Below are 24,542 nucleotides of genomic sequence, written 5' to 3'. Positions count from 1 at the left end.
GCTTTAGGCAGACAGGATTAATTAAAAGATCATCAACAGTTCAAACTTGTCAATAACTCATTATTTCACGTCACTAGTGGAAACAAGCATTAACCCTTAAATCATGGGCTTTCCTGTATCCTCCTAAACCCACTACACATATAATGAAGAAATCCAATGGCACTTTCTATGTACTTCTTCTTTCGGGGGCATAATTATAAAAGCCCTTTATGTGAAAAATAGTAGGCTGGGCTCTTTTTACTTCCCTTACCTTGCAAAATCCGTCTACATTTTGTGAATTTGAAGGAACTGCATGGGAGTGTTAGTCCCATACGTAACGCCATATTTTCTTTAGTTCAGGCATTTAGCTTATCCCCGGATCCGCTGATTTCCTCGTTTTTCGTTTTCTTCTCATGAATGCCATTATAAATATCTTGTGTGGTTTGGGATTTCCTCATTTTTTCTAAATTCCCAGCATGCCTGTTACCGGTAGTTACATAATCATCGCAAAGACTAATAACATAACAACTCTTGTGGGTATTCTCCTTGCAGATGCCCAACAGTAGAATATAAAAAAACACTGAAATCCATGAACTTGTGTCTTGTTAAGCGTTTGTTTTTACACTTGTTGCACTTGCCCAGTTGAATTATATTGCTTTTTTTCTCAATAATAAATATGTTTGTACATATGTTCATGTACATGTATGATTCTACAAGAAAAGTATGCTTCATGCCATGCTGTGTAATGTGTACATGTGTATTGTGCATATGTACCTATATTATATTATCACCCCCATTGTCTGATACTTGGACTCTCCCACTGATAAAACCTTGCCTAAACCTGCAGCCTATTGGTGATAAGTTGCAGTGGCCTGGTCCATTGTTGTATTAGGGGGTGAACATCACAGCTGAGTGATCTGCATGTAATTTTGAAAGCCATGTGTACACCTAAGCATTAACTGGTTATTGTTCTAACCTTTATATTTTAGAAATGTATGCAAGCTGTAGTAAACAATCAATTCTTGAGTTGTTGTGTCTTGGTCTCTGGATAATTCTTATACCATACACTAAGCATTGGTGTGAAATTTGTGCATGAAAATATATCAGTTCTTTTAAAACAATTGAGTGTATTTAAGTTATCAAGGGAGTATATGGCTGTACTTCATTTCTGTTGAATTTGATCTAAACGTGGAAAATGAAACATATATTGTTATAACAAGCATTATCGTGTAATGGTACATTAAGGAGACACATTATCGTAATTTCTTCGCATGATGGGAGACATCGGCCATTAGGAAGACATTTTCATGTCTTCCTTATGTCATGGCCCCCCTTTAGAGGCAAAATTTTGGTGTCGCAATTAGATTATGTATTTGTTGCTCGTGGTCTAATTAGTAAGCATACCGAAATTCGTGGAAAAAGTACAAGGGAATATTGGGTTAGGATTGGACATTTGGGAGACATGCCCATAGACTTGTGCATAACATTTTTCAAACTTAAATGTGCCCTAACCCAATATTGCCTTGTCCTTTTCCCACCAATTTCAGTACGTTTACTTATTAGACCACAAGCAACAAATATAATCTAATTGCGACAGCAACATTTTGCCTCTAAAGGGACGCTGAGACATTAGAAAGACATGAACATGTCTCCCTAAGGGTCGATGTCTCCCATCGTGCGAAGAAATTACAATAACGTGTCTCCTTTAGTGGTACCATTACACGTATATTGTATTAACGAATGACAAAATTCCAACATGTACAGTGGTACTAATTGGAGCAAACGATGCGCTCATTCAGTGTGTTTGATGTTATTTTTTACTTCAACAGGTGTGGTTTTCTAATGATGGGGGGAACGATTTCCATCAAGTTCTTTTTCTTGAAAACAATGAAACCATCAATGGCTGCTATCTGAATCCCCACGGAGGCAGTGTGGTCTTTACTAGCAACCTTCACAAGCTGTACTACGGTAGCACAGGTATGGAGCACTGTTTCAGGCTGGTATTTCAGAGTCCTGCCAAACTAAAATGTGATAAGAGCAAAAGTAGGAATTGATTTCGGGGCACTTTATGTACAAGAGTGTGTAGTAATTTTTCGTTTAATTGACTCAGGTCATTTCAAACAATTGCAATGGACTTGGTGCACGAACAGTAGCAAGTTTGGTACCACTTTCGAAAAGCTCTGGGGGGGGGGGGAGGGGGGAGGGGTTTTAATCGTAATTCCAACCTTTCCAAATTTCAAATTCCGATTTTTCGGACAACCTTTTCTTTGCAAAGTCTGATTGTTTAATTAAGTTTCAACGAAAACAATGTCGCGACATATATTGCAAGCACAATTTTAATGTTTATTCTACCAGCGTACAGTGCCTGTCGTCAGCGCAAAGCTTGTATGGTAGACAGACATTGGGAATAAATTAGTTTAGTGCCACTGTTGAATACCAGTCTGAAATGACTGTTTTATTCTCTACTGTTAGATTCTCTACTCCATTATATTTTCATCATGATGTCCACGCTTGAGTATATTGTACTGTACAGGGTGAGTCAACAGTCACATAGGGATGTGTGTGAATTGTTTTCGTTTTGCCGAAAGAACGCACACCTTTTTTGTGATCCGTGGACAGAACTTTAAAGCGGTGGTTGTGTTTAAAATTCCATAACTTGAAAAGTACATGAGTGATTTGAATAATTCTTGTATTAAAAGAAAGCTTATGGATTGGGCTTTCATATCATAGATTTTCAAAGTGAAGAATTTCTTTGAAACAATAGTCCCGACATTTGGGTTTCGGTTTTTTTTACTCACCCTGTGTGTACCTTCAGTACATACATGTATTGTCTCATGTACAAATGGCAAACTTGGTTGGTTTTGAATAGTCAGTTGAAACTTGAAGTTAGATATTTACTGTTGCAAAGACTACCAAGATAACATTTTAATGCAACATTTCAAGGTGAACACTCACACACTTTTTTTTTTCAAGGAAATGGAACACATCCCTGTCAGGTACTAACATGTACTGCAGCAGCCTTCGTCTGAGGGTGTAAATTTTCATAGTCCTGTTGTTGTTTCGCAGTGAAGTGACCGTTCGCAGCAAAAATATCTGCCCACTTCCGTCTTGAATATCCCTGTGTTTAATTAATATGTCCAGTGTTAAGCCTTGAGGCACAAAAACACAGTCTGGATAATTGGCAAATATAGTTTACTACTGAGGCTCAGCAAAGTACAGTCAGTGTACTCTGTGTGTAATGTCAAGCCACTTTTAAAGCTATAGTCCATCATTTGCAGCCATCCGAAAAGTAACTGGCGTAATTATTGTTGAAAAACAAACTTGGTTGAAAGATAGTGAGGGAACTAAACTCCCTGTGAAATTATTCTTTCTGGGAAGCTGTCATTTTGAAGTAATCAACGAAAGAAGGCATTTCCAACGGTGATTCTTAAGAAGCACCGTAGGAAAATTTAAATTAGTAGTTCGTTTGTTATTCAGCGCAGCGCGCACAAGTATTGGAACGACGCACACCCCCGCGCGGTTGTTATAATTCGTCGGATCAGTGCGCTACGTCGCGTATAGCTGCAATTCAAAACATGATTCAGTAACTTTTGATTTGAAATTGAGATCTTAGAATGCTGTTTTTCTCGGAATGTACAGCTGAAACTTAGCTGAAACTTCATCAGGTTAGTTGTTCAGTATCCTTCATTAGATTTTGAACTCTTTTGTTGCTTCAAACGAACAAAATGCACAAATTACAAATGATGGACTATAGCTTTAATAATATTTTGCATGGTTCTTTGTTTTAAACAATTGAAGTTTTTGTTTTCATATGAAAAAGGGAATAAACATGTGCTTGGTTGCTAGGGGCTTGGTCGCCGATAATGGCCCTTGCCAATACCTTTCAGTCCAAAAGTCAAAACAAGTCAAAAAAGTATAAATTTTTCAACGATTTTGTTAAACAATTTAAATTCACGATTTGTGAAACACCCCTCTAGCTATGCCATATGGTATGTGCCTCTTCAGTCCCCATAGTACCATGGGACAACTCGGTACGTAGTCCCCACATCTACCAAACAAGTACATACATGCATGCACATGTTTATGGTGTAAATCGAGGACAGACACATGCAACATCATCGATGAATTGAGGACAGAAACCGAATTGAGGACACCTCGGTTGGAAAATGTGAACAAAACCAATGAGAGCTGTTGCGAAAAAGTTAAGAGTATAACAGAGATGCCATATTTCCGGTTTTAACCGGAATTTATTATTATTTTTTTTTAATCTCTCAAAATTGCGGTTTTTCCGGCCATCAAAATTAACCGGAAAATGAGAAGAAAAACTGTGGAAATGCGTTGATTTTTAACTTGTTAGCGCTCTCGATTTAGTACATGTAGGCGCACGCACAGCACAACGTTGTTCGTTGAAGTAGTCTTAAAAACAGTCTTTGTTGTTGCCGCGCCTGCATGCGATCCAGGCGGCCAACGTACTTCACGCAGTATACACCGGCGCCTCGCGTGCTGCATACACCGCTTGCGGGCGTGTTGTGTGCCAAGCACACGTAGCATTCAGCCTGGAAATAAAGTCTGTCATTTCAGTTATCGGTGGTTTCCGATCACAGTGAAATTTGTGAATACAAAAAACGCCGGGTACCAACCATGTTTTTGTCGTGCACATCACATAGTGCAAAGGTCATGTACACCGACAGCAGTGGTACAGTGTTGTGGAATCATGCATGTTTCGTTTCAAATATTTACACGTTGGAAATTCGGGTAGGCAGAATTAGGAATACCAGTACGTATGAAAAAAGTCAAAGTGATTGAACGAACCAACAGCTTAAAGGCCATAGAAGCAAAATAAAAAAATTAACGGAATTGGGCTTGGCTACAAGTTAAAGATGACAACGGGGACTTTGTGTCGGACTCGGAGTGGCTTTTTCACACACACAAAAATTCCATTTTTTTCAAGCAGCTGTTCCGGTTTTTTCAAGCAGACCCAGTTCCGGTTTTTTCAAGTAGACCCTGTGGCATCTCTGGTATAAACAAAGGAAAAGGGAAGAGGAACAAAAGAAAATCCTCGATTATACCATAAACAAATGTGCCTGTACTTGTGCATGTTTATGGTGTAAATCAAGGATACACATGTGAAGCATCATTGAGTAATGGAGGACACTCAGGGAGTCAAATGGAGGACGACCTCGATTAGAGGAACATTAGAAAATCCTTCATTTACACCATAAACAAACCTGCTGTTTTGTGTGAAAAGTTGTCACTGTCAAATCTACAACATGTTTTTTTCCCTTTATTTCAATTGCTTTTTGAGCTCCATTGATACAATGTATAACTTTATACACAGCACCATGCACCCCAAAAGTGCACTAGACAGGAACCCGTGGGTTCAATTCCACCAAAAGACATTTTGAAGGAGCATCATCTGCTTCTTGGAAAATCGGATTCCTGAAATTGTGGTTAGTCTCTGTAAAGGAATCAAAGATTACAATCTTGTATATGAAGGGCTTGTCTCATGTCAACAGCTGCATGACATGTTATGGCACATTTACCACCCTGCATTACCACAAGGAAAACCCCCTCAGGGGGAATCCATAGGCTCAAGGCAGGAATTAGGGATTTCTTTAGGCTGGTTCCGGTTGGCCAAAATATTTACCCAGTGTTGGCACAACAGGGTCAGGGCCGTGGGCAAACCCAACCTGCAGCAGTATGGGTTCTAGCTGGAGGAACGTGCCAGGGCGTAATTAGCTGGGATTTAAAGTCAGCTCCCCTGAGTGGGCTGGATGTGTGGGCTTATGATATCAAGCTGCTTGATTGCTGATTTATTTTCAAGTTCAATTGGAGCTTGTCCGTCCAAGGTTGATTGATTCTGAGCTTCTTGGCTTATTGACTCTGCTATGTGCACTTTGGACTCTGTGCACCAACTGTAGAGGACGCTTTTTGTGTCCACTTTTGTGGGCACCAGTAAGGGGGGGGGGCGGGGAAACATGGCCTGCTTGTACTTTCTCACATGTATGGCATGAAGATGTATATGACGGGACTGCTCATTTTATTCTGAATGATGTGCACAAAGCTGTGGTTACTTCATGTGAGCGCCACGCACCGTCAGCCATGGGCGTTGCGAGGGGGGAGGGGGTAGCACTCCCCCCCCCCCCCCCCCGAAAACGGGGGAAAAAAGAAGAAAAAAGAGGAAGAAGAAAGAAAAAAAAAGGAAAAAGAGGTGCGAAGCCATATTGCTGTTAATTTGATGGTGGGGGAGGGGGTAGGGCAAATGCTCACGCTCGGAAAAATGATAAATTGAGAATAAAGTGAAAAAGTTAAGAAACTTTGGGGGAAAATTTGCTTCCCCCCCCCCCCCCTGGAAAAAATTCTGGCGACGCCCATGCCGTCAGCAATATGTTCGCATGTCCCTCCCAGCGGTCTTCCTCAGCTCTCTATTTGTACTCGGCTCTCTATTTGTACTGTTGAGGGGTCCATGTGCACAGAGTCCAATAAACTGAAGAAGGGGAGAGATGCGGGCCGGAGGAATATTGCCATTGCTAGCTACGGTCTTGCACCCTTGTCAGGTGCATTATGCAGCACACTATGGGCCAGTGTTATACATTTTTGTAAATGTAGTTGAGTCAATCACTACCGGTAGTCTATCACAATCCTGCATGGTCAATTAAGTAAATCAAGTCATTTGTGGCTGTAGTGGTAACGTAATGGAAATGAAAAATTCACTTTCACCTTTCTTGTGGAGATCTACTGCCTTTATTTACAGGTGTACGATATTGCAGTAAAAGTACATGAAACAAGTGACAACATCAGACTAATTTAATGTGGTTGAGACCCTACATGACAAACTTGTGTCCTTAAGCAAGACACTTAACCATAATTGCTTCGTCCTTCGGATGGGACGTAAAGTCGTAGGTCCTGTGCGTTGTAAAATGCATGTAAAAGAATCCAGTAACACTTATCGCTAAGAGAAGGGATTCACCCCTGTGTTTCCGGTTGTGTGTTTATCCTCATACATTTGAGGCTTCACTTTCAAGGAAGGAAGGAAGGAAGGAGGAATACATAAGCCTATGTAAAGCCGGTGCCAGATCGGTGTACTTCTGAGTGACTGCCATTCGGTGAAATAAGTAAGCAGTCTTATTCACAAGTGACCGTCGGGGAGTCAGTCAGTCAGTCTGTATCTGTTAGCTTCTGTACAAATGCCTGGTGTGGCTATCGCGTACAGCCTCATGGTGTATGTATGAGGATAATTGCCAGAAACACCGGGGCGAACCCCTTCTCTTAGCGATAAGTGTTTGCTGGGTTCTTTTACGTGCGTTAGGCCGTATACAACACACGGGACCTACGGCTTTGCGTCCCATCCGAAGGACGAAGCAATAAGGGTTTAAGTGCCTTGCTCAAGGGCACAAGTGTCCAGGCCTGGGCTTGAACCCACGCCACTGTTGCCTCTGAAACACCAGAGCATGAGTCCAATGTTCTTAACCGCTAGGCCATCTCACCCCACTCGGGGAGTCAGTCAGTCGGGGAGTCAGTCAGTCAATCAGTCAGTCGGGTACAATGAGGACACTAGGCTAGCCCTCGGGGACCAGCAAACCCAAGCAACCAATTCCTCCATCATCAGTCAATCACACGGCTAGTCAGTCAATCAGCATCCAATTACTCACTCCATCCCTTCACTCACTCTCTCACTCAATCAAATTCTAGTCAAGAACCCACACCACAAATCCCACCGCCCATCTGTTTTTCCTATTCCATCCCCACTCCAGATGGTTCTGTCATCTGACAAAGTTCAAGCTCAGTTCAACGTTTACAACATGTTGCTTCCCCTTCCACACTGAGCAAACCGTGGGAGGCAAAAATATTCTTGTCAGAAAACAAATTACGTTACAACTGACACTTGTCAACTTGTCAGAATGACACCTGCTTGTCAAAATATTCTACATTTGTAGTAAATGTCAATAAACAAGAAAGCAAGCCTGAGGGGTAGTATCTGGGGGCGGGGCTTGAGAAAAGAAAAGGGGGACAGAGTGCACTGCATCAAACCATGATAAATTTTAAGAAGAAAAAAATAACTAACATGTACAAACCAAAAAGGTTTTTTTGTATATTGGTAATGGACAAAAGTTTGCAAGTACATGTAGTGTGTGTATTAAGTTTATTTAATAACAAATTAAAATTCAAGAAACAAGACAAATCATGAATACATGTATATGCATACAAGTTAATTTATTTGGTTACATGTATGTGTAGATTGAGGAGCCAGAAGAGACCATCAATTTATTTATTTCCCCCCCCCCCTCCTCCCCCCCCCCCCATTTTTGCACACACTTCATATGTCTAGGTACAGAATTTTTAATTTTTTTAAAGATTTAAAAATGGAAAAACTGTGTGCAAGCATGTGTACATGCATCATTGAAATATGTGCGTGAATTGTCAGCGGAAAGTGCGTGGAAAAAGTAACATGTACAATGCACCAAAAAGCACAAAGACTACATAACGACGGTGTTTTCACGAAGTGACAAAAACCTCTATAGCCTACAAGTCCTACAAAAAGGTCATCCCGAAATAACCGCATTTCAAATTAATCCTTTTCTCAAAATACATTTTTGACCAGTTTGTAATTGTTCTTTTCCAATTCAAAGCTGTTTGTTAAAAGTCTCTCTTAATTAAACAGTAACTCATTAATAAAACTCTTTTACTCTTCGTGAAAACAGCAATACGCAGAGGCCTTTATTTTTTTTTCCTGTTACTTTTTACGCAGTCTTTGTCACTTCGTGAAAACATTAAAACATTGTGAAAAACTGTTACTTTTACGCATCATACGACAGTGGAGCGCACGCGCCTGTCCATTTTCAACATTGTTCGCGCGCGCGCGTCCTCTTCCATGCTCATGCATGTACATGTAGAGCTGATGCATGTACATGTAGAGCAATGCATATCCCTCTGGCCCTGCTAACGAGGTGACTTTTTGTCACTTCGTGAAAAAAAAATCATGGAGTTCAGGCTTTTTGTCAAATATTTGTATATAATTATAAAGAAGGTAAACAATATTTTGTTTTGAAATTTGTTCAAATTGTTCTTTGTGTCAAATATAATAAAATATAACTCAAAATTGAAAAATTATTGATTTTCCAGGTTTTTGTCACTTCGTGAAAACACAAACGATAACATGGGATACATGTACATGTAAATATAAACAGAACTTCTTTAGCTCAATAAATATGACCATATGATCAGTTTTTGACTTAATGTTTCACATGCTCAGCATTCCCTTCCCTAGCTTCTGTGTTGTAAACAAACAAACAATCTGATGAAATTTGATTTCCAGAAATGTTTACGTACATGTACCTTAAAAAAAACTATCCCCAGTGAGAAATAATTGCTGTCATGTTTTCTGCATACCATCCCCAACACGCAAATTAAATCTCACTATTTATACACGGGTAAACACATATTTTGGATTCTTGTTTTGGCCACTGACAAGCCAAAAAAATAATGAAAATGAAACATCACAAAAATGTGTTTACAGTTTGTTTCAAAAAAAAAGACCAGATTTAATTTGTTAACAATGTCTGTCAGTTTGTTGCTACTGTGTACCGACAGTAGCTGTGGCATGCGGGAAAATTGGTTACCCATTGTGAGGCTGTCTCCCCAAGGGACAAAATCTGCCCAGGACGATCCCCAGGGGATCGTACAAACAGAGCAACACTCCTGGACACATGGGGACATAATACAGATCTCCCAGAGGGAAATATTTGGCCTGACAAATTTTGTGGTGACAGGATTCTTGGGAGAGGGTGGATGTTTTTGATTTGGTAATGGGTGTTGTGTGCATACCACGGCGCAGGGAGTCCAGGTGAAGGGAATACAAACTTGTGTATTGCTGAGTTGATTCAGAGTTCCCCAAGTTAAAGAGGCAGTTTTGTCATGAAACAATGTAACGGTACGGACCTGGCCCGCTATGTGCAGCTGCAATATCATGGTTTTGTGGTTTATATACATACATATGTACAAGTGGTTCATCACTGAGTAATACTCGTTCATTGGCAAAATAAAAAATGCACATTTTCTGATTTCAAAACATTGATTTGAAGAAAAATGTGATGCTAAACCTCTCCTAGACCATTATCATGTTGCGGCCATCTTGATTTGTCCCCATTCAAATCAACGTAACCAAAGCGAGGCTGGAAGGAAAAGTGGGCTGGTTCCTTTTTGCACAAAAATATTATCATTCAGTACTGTTATTGGATACAGGGAACATGACTGAAATGGTGGCAACAATGATAAAGGTCTCTTGCATAGATGAAAAATATTAAGGCATGAAGATAAAACAGTTCACAATGTAGGTCATTTTGTATATATAATTACTCTCTCATTGCATAGATGGAAAATATAAAGGCATGGAGATAAACAATTTCTAGGTCATATAAAGAGGAACATCAAAAAGGATTTCAGATGGTGCAAGTTTGTTATTGTTACATGCAATAATGATTCGATTGTTTTCATCAAAAGTCAGGTTAATCACAAGTCTGACATCAATTCAAATAAAGTTATCCATGTAAATTGTGACTGCAAATAAAAAGCACTCCTTTTTTTGTTGTTCATCCTACTGATTCTTCTGATGGACTTGTGACTGAATATATGATTATCTGACATACATGTACAGATCCTTGTCATTTGATTGGTGGAACTCACATCACGTGACATTCATTATTGCTCCCATTCACGTCGGGGCTCAAAAAGTCCCATTCGCCCATGGGGAGTGGGATTTAACATCATCCTTGTTCCACGGTGCGGTATTTGTGTGCAAATGCATGCTGGTGTGCGCGTTGCACGTAGCGCGTATTGTTCCCAAGAGCCAGCGCTACAGAGTTGGGTTCAAACATTTCGTGAAGGGGTGGTTTGGAAGAGAGCATACATTTCCCACCAATTTTGTATTGAAATATTAGTTCATTTTAACTGTATTTAGATTTAAATAGTTTTAAAGGGAAGATACAACATTTGCAAACATCACAAAACAAAATGATCAAATAATCACGAAAAACCTCACTAGATTGTTAGGGAATGACAGTGTAAAAAGCATCTTGTAAAATTGTGACTCCTGGTGTGCTGTCATTTGGTGGGCCGACCAGCGTTGGAGAAAACTGGCTTTTTTTCAAAAACTGTTCCTAATTTTTCATAATTAGTTATCTCGCGTTTTCTTTGCAATTGTTTACACACCTGTGAAGGGGTACAAGCCTGCTAGACTGATTCTCTGACCTTACAATTTCCCAAAGTCATGATTGCTCCGTTTCATCAAAAGTGGGTCAGGGAACCAGACTACAAGAATACGATTGGTTTTCATGGTTTTCCAAGCATCTACAAGCCCAAAACGTGAAACAAGTCATTTCAACATTATTTGCTATAACATATTAATCCTCCAAATCCATCTTTTTCCAAAAATTGCAGCAAAAGCAAATGTTGTACATTCCCTTTAAAATAAAACCAAGCAGAATCTGCGGGTGAGGTGTTTTAAAACAATTATTAAATGCTTTACCTCGTGGTGTAGTAAATGATTTGAAATCGTTTACAATTTATTTTAAAATCAATCAAATGACAAGGATATACATGTACATGTATATGTCAGTTATATGAAACAAATATTGAGTGGCTTTAAATTGTGAAATGGGAGGAATATTATCGCTCGGTAGAATCTGGCTTTTCCATTTCACGAGGCGAATGAAAAGTCAAGATTTTACCTTGCGATAATATTCCTCCCATTCCACTCTGAGCCACTCAATATTTGTATACTGTACACCACTGGTGGAGTTCAGCTGCAGAAAGCAACAGATCGATGACTTCATCACAGACTCGTTCCAGTGCGTATTTCAAGTCCAGATCGTCAACAGAGGGCAGGCTTTGCAGCAGCCTGCGTTCTGTTTCTCATATATTTGAATGGTCATCATGTGTCCTCCAGTCCTCCCCAAGCCCTTGACCTATACCACGAGGGAGATGCATGGTCTGCTAAATTTCACCCGTAATAACTATTTTCTTTCCCCTGAGAAGTATTACAAATTATGATGAATTTTACAGTTTCCATTAGAAATTTGCTGTTATCTTCTCTGGCCACAAGGCGAGAATGACCGCTCGGGTTGTAAGCAGTAGCAGAGGATGGAAGGTCAAGTTTGCATGTACAGTACAATTCACAAGATAAATAAAAATTCGTGTCATACTGGTACATAAATGTACAAAAAAATGTGAATACTGGCCCTACATGTACATTTAGTTTTAAAACTAGATTAGTACAAAATGTGACACAAAGTACAAGGATGATACACGTGTACATTTATTTTTCTTAACAAAGTCAATTTGGCGGACCAGGAGTGAGGTTTTTCAGGATTGTTCTAATTTCAGGATTTTTTGGTCAGGAATTTTCCTGCTTTCAGGATTTTTTGGTCAGGAATTTTCCTGCTTTCAGCATTTTTTGGTCAGGAATTTTCCTGCTTTCAGCATTTTTGGGTCAGGAATTTGCCCGATTTCGGCATTTTTGGGTCAGGAATTTCCCTGCTTTCAGCATTTTGTGGTCAGGAATTTCCCGAATTCAGGATTATACTACAGAATCCCTGTTGAAAACGATCTTGATCTAATGATCTTTTTCCCATCAACCTACAAATGTTTCCGCCCAGTGCATCTTTAAAGGGAATATACATCATTTGCAAACATCGAAAAATAAAACTACCAAGTTTTTACGAAATACTTTACTAGGATGTTGATAAATGACAGTGGAAAGCATCCTGTAAAATTATGACACCTGGTGTGAAGTCATTTTCAAGAAAATAGTTTTTTTGTATACATTTCCAACAGTGGTCGGCCGACCACCGTTGGAAAAACCTGACTATTTTTCAACTACTGATCCAAATTTACCATATTTTCAGTCCAAATTTTGTTTGCTATTGGTTACATGTTTATGAACGGGTGCAGGTGGGCTAGACTGGTTCCCTTACCATACAATTTTCCGGCATCTATAAATATTGATCTATTTCATCTTGAGTGGAGTCAGGGAACCAGACTGCTTAAACATTTTTGTTTTTCTTGGTTTTTCCAGCATTTTCGAACACGAAACTTCAAACAAGTTAGTGTAACAATATTTGATCTATTATACTAACCCCTCAAATAGATCATTTCTAAAAATTACAGCAAAAGCGAATGATGTACATTCCCTTTAAGCTGTTTTGTCTCAAAAATGAATTAAGACACGACGTCACCCAGAAATAGCTCCAGCATTTACGTGTACGCAGGGCCAGCGTGGGGCACGGTCCTCCCGATTCACCCACGCTTCAGAGCGGGGCGCCCCACGCACTGAAAACAAACAAGCGTGCATTCCCTGCACTCGTCAAACTGAAAATCAGCGCGGGGAAACGGTTTTGGCACGGCTTGCTGGGCGACAGCCTGCAGGCCGTATCAGCTGTCGCATGTCAATGTCTGCTTATGTGCAGTGACAAGCTCCATGCGACATCCAAATGCCCTCTGTTGGTAAAAATTAGAAAGTGTCTCGCAAAAATGTTGAAAATTATACTGTAGATGAATTTCCTAGTAACTAATGCTAAGGCACTGCAGGACATATGAAGACGTTTTCTTTTTTCACTCCTTACCTTAAAAAGTGTAATCGAAAAACGTTGTCAGTTTTATTACTTTATCACAACTAAATTTGTTGCCTTTTAACTCATGTCCAACTCTTCTCCACTCCAAATAGCAGACAGAGAAGTTAACTTTCTCATCCATTTGAATTTACAATATGGAAATGCCCATCGCAGCTACTTCCGTATGGAAGAGACTCCAATATTGTGATAAAAACATGAATAACCGTGCAGAATTTCTTTGAAATATTTTTACATCACAATTTTTTTTCATGATAGTGTGAAATTGAAAGGTAATATACAACATTTGCAAACTTAAAAAAACTACCAAATTATTGTGAATTATCTTACATGACTGTACATGTAAGTGAATAATACTCTCAAGCATCATGTGAAATCATGGCACCTAATAAGGGTGCTCATTTGCAAGCAAAGTGGGAGTTTTGTATCAATTTCCAACAATGTTCGGCCGACCATTGTTGGGAAAAAAACTGACCTTTTTTGCAAATACTGCCCCAATTTAAGTTCACATTTTGTTTGCAATCGGTTACACATTCGTGAACAAGTATATGTAGGTGCAAGCTAGCTAGTCTGATTCCCTCACCTGACGTCTATAAATTCCTCTGTTTCATCTGAAGTAGGGTCAGGTACTCAGAATACAAGAACACCAATTTTGTTTTCTTTGTTTTCCAGCATATAGGAACGCAAAACTTTAAACAGGTCAGTGTGAGAATATTTGCTGTGAAATACTAACCCCCAAACCCATCCATATTTGAAAATTGCATCAAAAGCAAATGTTGTACAAAATATTACCTTTTTTTAGAAGTGAAATGTGTCACTTTGATTTCCTTTCAAAACGACCATGCTTAAAGGGAAGATACAACATTTGCAAACATCAAAACACGAAATGACCAAATTATCAAGAAATATCTTACTTGATTGTTAGGGAATGCAGTCTAAAGCATCCTGTAAAGTTGTGGCTCCCGATGTGCTGACATTTTCAAGAATAACTGTATTTTCCCAACGCTTTAGTTCATCTGCATTTTCTTTGCAATTGATTACACACCTGTGAAGACTACAAGCCTGCTAGACTGATTCTCTGATTGTACAATTTCCCAAAGTCTATAAATTGCTCTGTTTCATCTTAAGTGGGGTCTGGGAACCAGACTACAAAAATATGATTGGTTTTCTTGGTTTTTCCAGCATCTACGAACCCAAAACGTGAAACAAGTCAGTGTAACAATATTTGCTATAACATACTAATCCTCCAAATCCATTTATTTCTGAAAATTGCAGCAAAAGCAAATGTTGTACATTCCCTTTAACAGCATGACAATTAACATACCTTGTTTCACTTTGTTATTGTTACACAGGTGTGCAAAGGTTGGTTGAGTTGGTTGTAGCCCCGCCCCTACCCAATTTACAGTCCCTGGCCATTCATATCACTCAGACTGGCTCTGTGATCGCAGTGGGGATTACGAAGATCAGTAATCAATGGTGGACGCAGGAGATAGAGATGTCAAGTGCTATACAGGTGAGTGAATTGGACTGCCTCACAATAAGCCATTTCGGAGTTACAAAAATGTACTACTGCACGTGCGCTCATCAGATTCAACGATTTAGTGTCGGAAGATAAACAAAGCAGATAAATGCACTCAAGTCTATGGGGGACGTGGTAATCGAATCCACATTTTGCAATTTTGTTCTAGTAAAACAGAAGATAGAAATTTTTGTTCGCACAAAAGTTGGAGCACACGAAACAACGTAAACCATGGTGCCGTTGAAAACAATCAACATTTTGCATCTACTTCAAAATAAGAACTTTTCTTTAATTTCGTTGGTACCCCGCTATGAATTTGCACGCGTGTGGCGAACTGTTTATCCCCCGACCCTAATCGTTGTCATGGGATGTGCGCATGTACAGTAGTACATTTTTGTAACTCCGAAATGGCTTATTACTCTGGCTTCGGCTAGGTAGTGACACAGGTGTCTATGAGAAGTGGATTCAGCCGCTTCCATAGGCGCATGTTATTGCCAGCCGCAGCCATATAATTCAGATTACTTAAGAATCCAGCTTAATTCACCGGAGACATCAGTCAGGCTCAAACATTGGTGTCTGTTCACACAATGGTATTGGTGTAAGATTTCTCAAGCATTAGAACATTTCTCAAGCCTTGTGAGTTCTTGGCATCGCATGAAAGTTCTGTTGGGAGGAAGAAGTTATTTTGATACTGACTCTGTACACAAACAATAGTTGGCACTTTTTGACCGAATTCATACAAATGTGTGTTCACCGTCGATCGTGGACGTCCTATTGTCCCTCTTTTGTTTGTACTTTAACTTTTTAGGAAGACTCCCATAGGTTTTGTTCACGACCCCAATCGCGGACGTATGCTGGAAAACGTGGATGATATTGTTCTCTTTTGTTCTCTGGTATTTTTCGTCCACGGTTTGAAATGTACAACGGGTCTAGTGGGAGGGACATGTGTGCCCGCTCTTAATCATGTTTATATTGGGTGAAGTATGCACAACTTTTTTTATTCTGGAATGTGCACAAGCCAGTAGGATCTGTAGTGTCTTTGTGTGGGTGTTATAGGCATAGTCAGCAGTGCTTTCCCAGCTACAGATAAGGAACTGGATGTTAAAGGGAAACTACAACATTTGCAAACATAGAAAAATAAAACTACCAAGTTTTTATGAGATACACAACAGGATGTTGGTAAATGACAGTCTAAAGCATCCTGTAAAATTATGGTACCTGGTGTGAAGTCACTTTCAAGAAAATGGTAATTTTGTATACATTTCCAACGGTGGTCGGCCGACCACCGTTGGAAAAACCTAACTATTTTTCAACTACTGCTCCAAATGTACCATTTTTTTTTCAGTCCAAATTTTGTTTGCTATTGGTTGCATGTTCTGAATGGGTGCAGGCCAGCTAGACTGGTTCCCTTATCGTACAATTTTCCGGCATCTATAGATTAATCCATTAATCTTCAGTGGAGTCAAGGAACCAGACTACTCGAACATTTTTGTTTTTCTTAGTTTTTCCAGCATTTTCCAACACAAAACTTCACACATGTCAGTGTAACAATAATTTGATATATTATACCGGTACTAACCCCACAAATAGTTCATTTCTGAAAATTAAAGCAAATGCCAATGATGTACATTCCCTTTAATTCATTGTGGTCTCAATTCAAAATTTTGAATGAGAGAGTTTTCCAGTATCCTTTTACACTGAAGAAATGTTCATATGAAGCATGAGACTAGGCTGAAAAAGGTCCCTTTATTTCTTCAATCCTCACTCAAATTGAATTGAATTACATTGTATTTACTTTCAAAAGTGACTGTCACAAAATTCTTGTCTGAAATTGCACAAGCCCATAGCATCTTCAGGGAGCTTCAGACATTGTCGGCAAGGCATTCATATGTCCCTCCCAGCGGTCTCCCCCAACTCTCCCTTTGTACCCATTGAGGGGGTACTTGGGCAAAAAAAAAATTGCACTGGCACCTTGACCGATCTACATGTGTACATGTACCGTACATTAGGCTTGGACGGTATTTCGGTATTACCGGATAGTCAAGGTTTTTTTTAATAACCGACTAACACCGACTAATGATTCATGAATACCGAAACACCGGTGAACTCGGTATGGAATTTCAATACCGCGGTATTCTTCCTTAGTGTTCAGAATCTTCGCAAAAGCCTTTCAAACAGAAAGACAAGCAACCTCTTTGACATGTTTGATTCCATTCTTTGTGGTTTCAGGCATCCAGTTTCATGTCTGCATTGTCAATTACCGTTGACAGATTGAACACAATTGTCAAGCTCCACTAGAAAACCTGATACTTCGGCAGCTGCAATACCACAAAGGCCTTTGAAGTTCTGCTAACGCCGCCGTGTTTGCGGTTTTCTTTGTGTGTAAAGTGTCTTCACTGAAAGTTCAAACAATGTTTTACACATGGGAATGTTTTGACGGTCGTGACAAAAACTGGTCGTCTTAATTGTTTCTCCGTGGTTGTTTCAGAGAAATCTTACATCATCATGCGTAATTTTTGCCACAACATAGTTCCCAAGAATATCAGCAACAAGAAAAAAAACGTGTCAAACTTGGTTATATGACCGCCAAAACTTGCAGGCTTCAGTCTAGTGCTATATGCGTGCGAGATGCACGTGCAAAGGGAAAAAAATTTCAAGGAAAGCGCAATATCAAAGCCATCATGATGTCTCATCATGGGCCTTGGGAATAAATGTACAATCAAGCAGTGTCGGCACCGACGCGCAAAAGGGAAAAAAATCTTGACTCGCCTGAATATATGATGCAGCGAGTGTGAACCGTCCGGAAAAATTAAGAAAAGAAAATATTCCAATGAATGATTTCTCATCGTGGGTAAAAACTCTTGTACGATCTGGAAGCGTACACTTTAGTGTTTACGAAATTACCCGAATACTCCTACGTCATGTGCGTCATGTGCGTGGCCGTACATGCCAGTGCATGATACTCATACACGTGGTCCCACACTGGTTCCGCACAGAGAGAGTCGGAACACGTGCTTTTCCCCACCCACTGCATTTATCGATCTAAAGCCGTGTCCGCACTCGCCTTTTTTTGGAAGGTTTTACCGAGACGCGACGATGGTGAGATGAAAAATGGTCAAACACCCTTTTAAAAGAATCTGATTGGCCATCTAAATCCACGCTCGGAACAATTTTTTCATTCATGTTTTGGTTCGATTGGTCCGTTAGTTATTCATCGGTACCGACGTTCAAAGGGAAGGGACTCGCCTGAATATGCCTAGTCGTCCAGATAAAAATCCAGAAAAGAAAATACTCCAAAAGAAAGCGTAATATACAAGAGCCATGATTTCTCACCGTGGGAAAACCCCCCGTAATGCCCGCACGATCACACGTAAAGCTACACCCGTCATGCTGGGCCGTGCCCCCACAAGCACAATTGCACGTGCTTTTTCCCACGCACTGTGTAGATCAAGCTGATTGGCCATCTAAAACGGCGCTCGAAACGGCGCTCGAAACATTTTCCATTCATGTTTTGGAATGATTGGTCCGTTCGTTATGAAGGTCGCGGCACCGACAACTTCATATTTCAGCGTCCACAATTGCGCATGCGTAACATTGTGATGTTTACTATTATCAATCACGGACCGATCACGTGAGAAGGAGTACGATATTTTTTATAGGAGTCCGTTTTTCACATGACACCGGCAAAGCACGTAAGGAGTCACTGGTGGCCGGCATAAATTGCATGAGCCTTTTGAATCACTCACAGTGGATACCAACTGAAAAGCATACGTTCGCTAGGATTTTGGGATCGTTGCGTGGTCGGCCTCTGGCATCGGTCGACGATCTGCATTATTTTTTAGTGGACCTTGTCAAGTCAATGACCTACAAATTCGAAAATGCAATACCACAAAAAGTAAGCTTCCCGTGTTTAATAATCTGTTAGTTACAATGATATTTTGTTTTTACAAACAAATGGACTGATGATGAAACCAAGACACTTTTAGTGCAGGAGATTTGCGGCGTGAAGCATTTGCGTGATTTATGCTGCGCCGGCGGCTTATCAACTCGGCACGTGGTACCTGGTGGTTAGTTATTTTTTCTTCTGATAATGACGTAACTAATACCCCACTTAACATAATACCGCGGTTTTAGTGAATACCGCGTTTTTTTTGTCACGGTATACCACGGTATAGTACAAGGCAATACCGTACAAGCCTACCGTACATGTGTATGTACAGTATACTACATCTCATCTGTTACATGTACGTGTAGTGGGGTGCTGTGGTCCAATGGTTACGGTGTTCGACTCGTGTGCCGTGGTACATGGGTTTGAATCCTGACTGTGGGAACATGGTGTGCTCTTGGGCAAGACACTTTACCATTATTGCTTCGTCCTTCGGATGGGACGCAAAGCCGTAGGTCCCGTGTGTTGTGTAATGCACGTTAAAGAACCGAGTAACGCTTATCGCTAAGAGAAGGGGTTTGCCCCGGTGTTTCTGGCAGTGGCTGCAATGTGCCGTAGCACCTTGTAAACCCTTATAAGGTGCTACATAATGGGTCTCATATTTCTCATAAACTTCATTTACCTGTCTTTAATAATAGACATAATTTCCAGCGCCTTGAGTACCTAATTGTTGGTAGATACGTGCGCTATATAAGACTCTGGTGTATACTAAGCATACCAAGTTTCAAGAATCAATCCAAAATCTTATTCCTCCATGAGTCAGACTCAAAACACCTCACATTCCACTGAGCTCCATCTCATATCCTGTTTTTAATCCAGTTGTAATTATCCCCAATTAAAATTGTTAATCCTTTTTCCTTTGTATATTCATTGAAAGTTTGACTTCCTCCGTTTTGGCTGTTCAACTAATAAATTAGTGGTAACAACAATAAACACCCCCTTGTACTTTTTTCCCCATTTTGTTTTTTTTATGCCAAGCCTGGCATGTATGAATCGTTGGATGTATCCCAACTTTTGGATTCATATCTCGCTTTGGGTTCATATTTTGGCTCGAAAATCTTTGCAAAGCCTTTTGATGTTCAATCTGAATGGAAAATTAGGTATGCACTTTAAACCTACCAGTATCCATGTTCCGGTACATACCCTACGGTATGTACCGTAGACCCCTTTTTGTAGGATTTGATGTTTTCTTGGTTGCCAAAATTGTGCCAGTGTTAAGCCAGAATCTTCCAAGGTATAGAGGCCAAAACTCGTGGGCCCTGAGTTGAAACATGACATACAAATTTTGAGGTTTGTCAAACTCCCCTTTACCACCTACACGTAATTTCTGCAATGTAAGTGGAAGCATATGGATGTAATAACCCATCAAGTACTTGTGTAAAAATGTACAAGACTGTGATTGATCGGAAAATGAAAAAAAAATCAGCATCACGGGAAAACCTCAAACTTTTTTTTCCCCGCACTGTTGGCACACATGTGGCAAGTGTGGCATTGCAAGGACAAGTCACCAGTCGTGATTTATGCCTCCCCCGTGGGCCAGTCTGCTTGAAAGCTCTAATGATTCGTTTCCTAATTGGCTTTCCTGTTAGCTGTCGGAGACGGTACCCAACAGCGCCCTCGCTGTCCAGTTTGTGACGGAAGCCAAGGCAATCCTGTATGAAGTCATCCCGGCCGATGAGGTCGGTGGTGGCGCCCTCACGCTGAGTCTCATGACGGCAGGCAAGCAGTTGAATCAAAGGTATGTAGGGTAAAAGGGGTGTGTCTCTGCCTGGTGTAAATGACTGGTGAACAGATGGTAAAGGGGCAGAATTTGACCGGATAATAGGAAAACCAGCATTAGTGTAATTGAGAGAGTGAGATCTCAACTGTTATATCTTATAACAAGACCATGCAGTTACTTTGTTGGCATTATATTATCAACCCTAGTCAGACCCAAAGTTTGTGCAGTAATCATGGTCGGATCCTTCAGTGAATAAACACAATGTATTTACAAAGTAATACAAATACTAAGTGGTTAATATACAGAGTGGTCCCAAAATACTACCACTACCACTGAGACTCAAACCACATATACTTGTACCAATGCATGGAAAGTCTTTTTAGAGGAAAATGAAACCAAGATCGCCTGATTTTGTTTTAGAGCCTATTTTGTGGAAGCAAGGTGGGGGTCATTTTTGTCCCGATGAATTACTAAACCATGCCCGGGAATTTGACTTGCACTGTAATTGATAGAGGGATTGTAGATAATACCCACATGAAAGAAGTATCCTTCACAAAATAGGCTCTGCAGCAAAAACTACTGGAACGAATCGGGATATTTTGGTATCATAACTCTTCTAAAAAAGATTTTCCATCAATTGGTACAGGTGGTTTAAGTCTCAAGGTAGCTGAAGTATGAGGTTCCGTTTTTTTTTTACCATCCTGTATAGCTTTCGGTTGCCAAATACTAAAAACACCAATTCAGCACAATTTATTGCGCAGTCATTTATGAATCCAAGCTAAATAAATGGCTACTTAAAGTCAAGGGCGGATCGGGGGGGGGGGGGGGGGGGGGGGGACAACGGGGGCCATTTCCCCCCCCCCCCCCCCCCACGAACCCACTTTTTAAATTTTTGTTAAGTGACGTCGTAATAAAGGAAGGCACTGCGTACACCACCAACTTTTCCTCAAACACAATTGGTTAAAGTGGTCAGAAATTGCCTCAGATCGCACCACAGAGCATCTAGAATCCAAACATTTTTGGGGGACAAAAATTTTGTTTGGCCCCTCCGCCAAAATTGTTTTCTGGATCCGCCCTTGCTTAAAGTAGGAATAAGTGGTTTGGGGGAAACATTTGCCTGCTATTGAATCATTTCTGATCTTGACTCATTTGTCCCCACTCAGAGGTCATTACAGCGGTAGACTTAAAGAGCCATGCAATGTAATTTGTTTTAACGCAATCCTTGAAAATGCTCCTTTGTGTCCCATTTAACCAAGCTTATTTTCATTTGCCATTTTCAAGGGTGTTTTGGTGCCTTTTGATTTTTATGCTAATGTGAATTTCCATATTCTTGCGTAAAAGTGTGATGTCATTGCAGGCATAAACCTCAATAATACATTTATTTCAGCACCAAAAGTTGCCACAATTTTTGATATTTTGCTGTCGTAACTTTCTTTGTTCTTTGGTGTTCGCTGTTGTGTAAGTAGATGGCAGTAAGCCAGTGGGCAAACTTATCTCACAGATGTTTTCAATGAGCAAATTTTTGGGTTCACAGTTTGAACAGAAAACCCCTAAACTGAACAATGTCTTCCTGAAATGACATCGCAGCAAAAGTGCTCAGTTGTCCGGAAAAGCATGGAAAATCTTAAATGTTTAAATAAGTGCACTTTTCAATGCAATTAACCAAAAAGGGATGTCAAATAGTTTCATGCATTTAAGAGGAGTAGGGAGAAGTACAAACATGTTCCTAAGAATTTCGTGGACCCTTTAAACTGATCAGTTATTAGTACATTCTGCTTGTCACTTATCTCTCACAAATCCCAAGAGAAGACAATTAAAAGAGAAACGTTATCAGGTATTCTACCCTAAAAATCCAGCATATCATAAAAAATTAGGGAAATTAAATCATTTCCACAAATAAATAAGACTTCACTTGGGGATTGTCGCATCGGTGATGGGGACCCACTTGCTATCTTTTCGGAAGACCCCGAATTGCCTGGAGGGGATTTCAAAAGTGGTGGCGTCCAAGTCCAAAAATAGAACATGATGTCATACCTAAATATACACCAGTACACTGACCTGAGAAGCAGCGTAGTGGGGGTACTGGTATATTTCTTATTCTTTGGTTTGTCAAAATGTGCTTTGTAATTGTTTGTGATAATGGTCTTGTTTACGTCAAGACTTTTTTTCGCGGCTGGCAAATTACTGAAGTATGTCTTTCTAATTAGTTGTGGCCTTCAAAGAGTCAGTGCATTAGGAAGAAACATATTAGAATTTCCTTACAATGAATACTTGTCGCTTTGCAGTTGTTTGATTCTTTATTTATTTATTTGCTCTATTCTTTTGATACGTCAAACAAGATGGTCGAAAAAACCACAAATCCATGAATGGAATTGTGTAGTTTATCAGAATACAGAACAACACGTATTCTGGAATAGTATTGATCAAGTCATTTACAAGTCAATCCCAAGCCATTTCCCCCCCCCCCCCCCCCCCCCCCCCCCCACGAACCCACTTTTTAATTTTTGTTAAGTGACGTCGTAATAAAGGAAGGCACTGCGTACACCACCAACTTTTCCTCAAACACAATTGGTTAAAGTGGTCAGAAATTGCCTCAGATCGCACCACAGAGCATCTAGAATCCAAACATTTTTGGGGGACAAAAATTTTGTTTGGCCCCTCCGCCAAAATTGTTTTCTGGATCCGCCCTTGCTTAAAGTAGGAATAAGTGGTTTGGGGGAAACATTTGCCTGCTATTGAATCATTTCTGATCTTGACTCATTTGTCCCCACTCAGAGGTCATTACAGCGGTAGACTTAAAGAGCCATGCAATGTAATTTGTTTTAACGCAATCCTTGAAAATGCACCTTTGTGTCCCATTTAACCAAGCTTATTTTCATTTGCCATTTTCAAGGGTGTTTTGGTGCCTTTTGATTTTTATGCTAATGTGAATTTCCATATTCTTGCGTAAAAGTGTGATGTCATTGCAGGCATAAACCTCAATAATACATTTATTTCAGCACCAAAAGTTGCCACAATTTTTGATATTTTGCTGTCGTAACTTTCTTTGTTCTTTGGTGTTCGCTGTTGTGTAAGTAGATGGCAGTAAGCCAGTGGGCAAACTTATCTCACAGATGTTTTCAATGAGCAAATTTTTGGGTTCACAGTTTGAACAGAAAACCCCTAAACTGAACAATGTCTTCCTGAAATGACATCGCAGCAAAAGTGCTCAGTTGTCCGGAAAAGCATGGAAAATCTTAAATGTTTAAATAAGTGCACTTTTCAATGCAATTAACCAAAAAGGGATGTCAAATAGTTTCATGCATTTAAGAGGAGTAGGGAGAAGTACAAACATGTTCCTAAGAATTTCGTGGACCCTTTAAACTGATCAGTTATTAGTACATTCTGCTTGTCACTTATCTCTCACAAATCCCAAGAGAAGACAATTAAAAGAGAAACGTTATCAGGTATTCTACCCTAAAAATCCAGCATATCATAAAAAATTAGGGAAATTAAATCATTTCCACAAATAAATAAGACTTCACTTGGGGATTGTCGCATCGGTGATGGGGACCCACTTGCTATCTTTTCGGAAGACCCCGAATTGCCTGGAGGGGATTTCAAAAGTGGTGGCGTCCAAGTCCAAAAATAGAACATGATGTCATACCTAAATATACACCAGTACACTGACCTGAGAAGCAGCGTAGTGGGGGTACTGGTATATTTCTTATTCTTTGGTTTGTCAAAATGTGCTTTGTAATTGTTTGTGATAAT

The 24,542-nt window shown here is 40.0% G+C and overlaps 1 protein-coding gene across 1 annotated transcript in view; it reads left to right on the top strand.

Annotated features, from left to right (window-relative positions):
- Positions 1-455: 455 nt before the first annotated feature.
- The window catches only part of LOC119720928, a 51,221-nt gene continuing 27,134 nt past the window's right edge, over positions 456-24,542 (top strand). The window contains exons 1-4 of the mRNA XM_038190794.1: positions 456-512; positions 1,809-1,956; positions 14,957-15,117; positions 20,659-20,807. Of these exons, the coding sequence (XP_038046722.1) occupies positions 456-512; positions 1,809-1,956; positions 14,957-15,117; positions 20,659-20,807 (515 nt within the window). The remainder of the gene's footprint in view (positions 513-1,808; positions 1,957-14,956; positions 15,118-20,658; positions 20,808-24,542) is intronic.

The sequence above is a fragment of the Patiria miniata genome, unplaced genomic scaffold (genome assembly GCF_015706575.1).
Source record: "Patiria miniata isolate m_02_andy unplaced genomic scaffold, ASM1570657v1 HiC_scaffold_9, whole genome shotgun sequence".
In the NCBI taxonomy this organism is placed as follows: domain Eukaryota; kingdom Metazoa; phylum Echinodermata; class Asteroidea; order Valvatida; family Asterinidae; genus Patiria; species Patiria miniata.
Note: the sequence above shows the minus strand (reverse complement) of the source record. Positions and strands in the feature narration are given on the sequence as shown.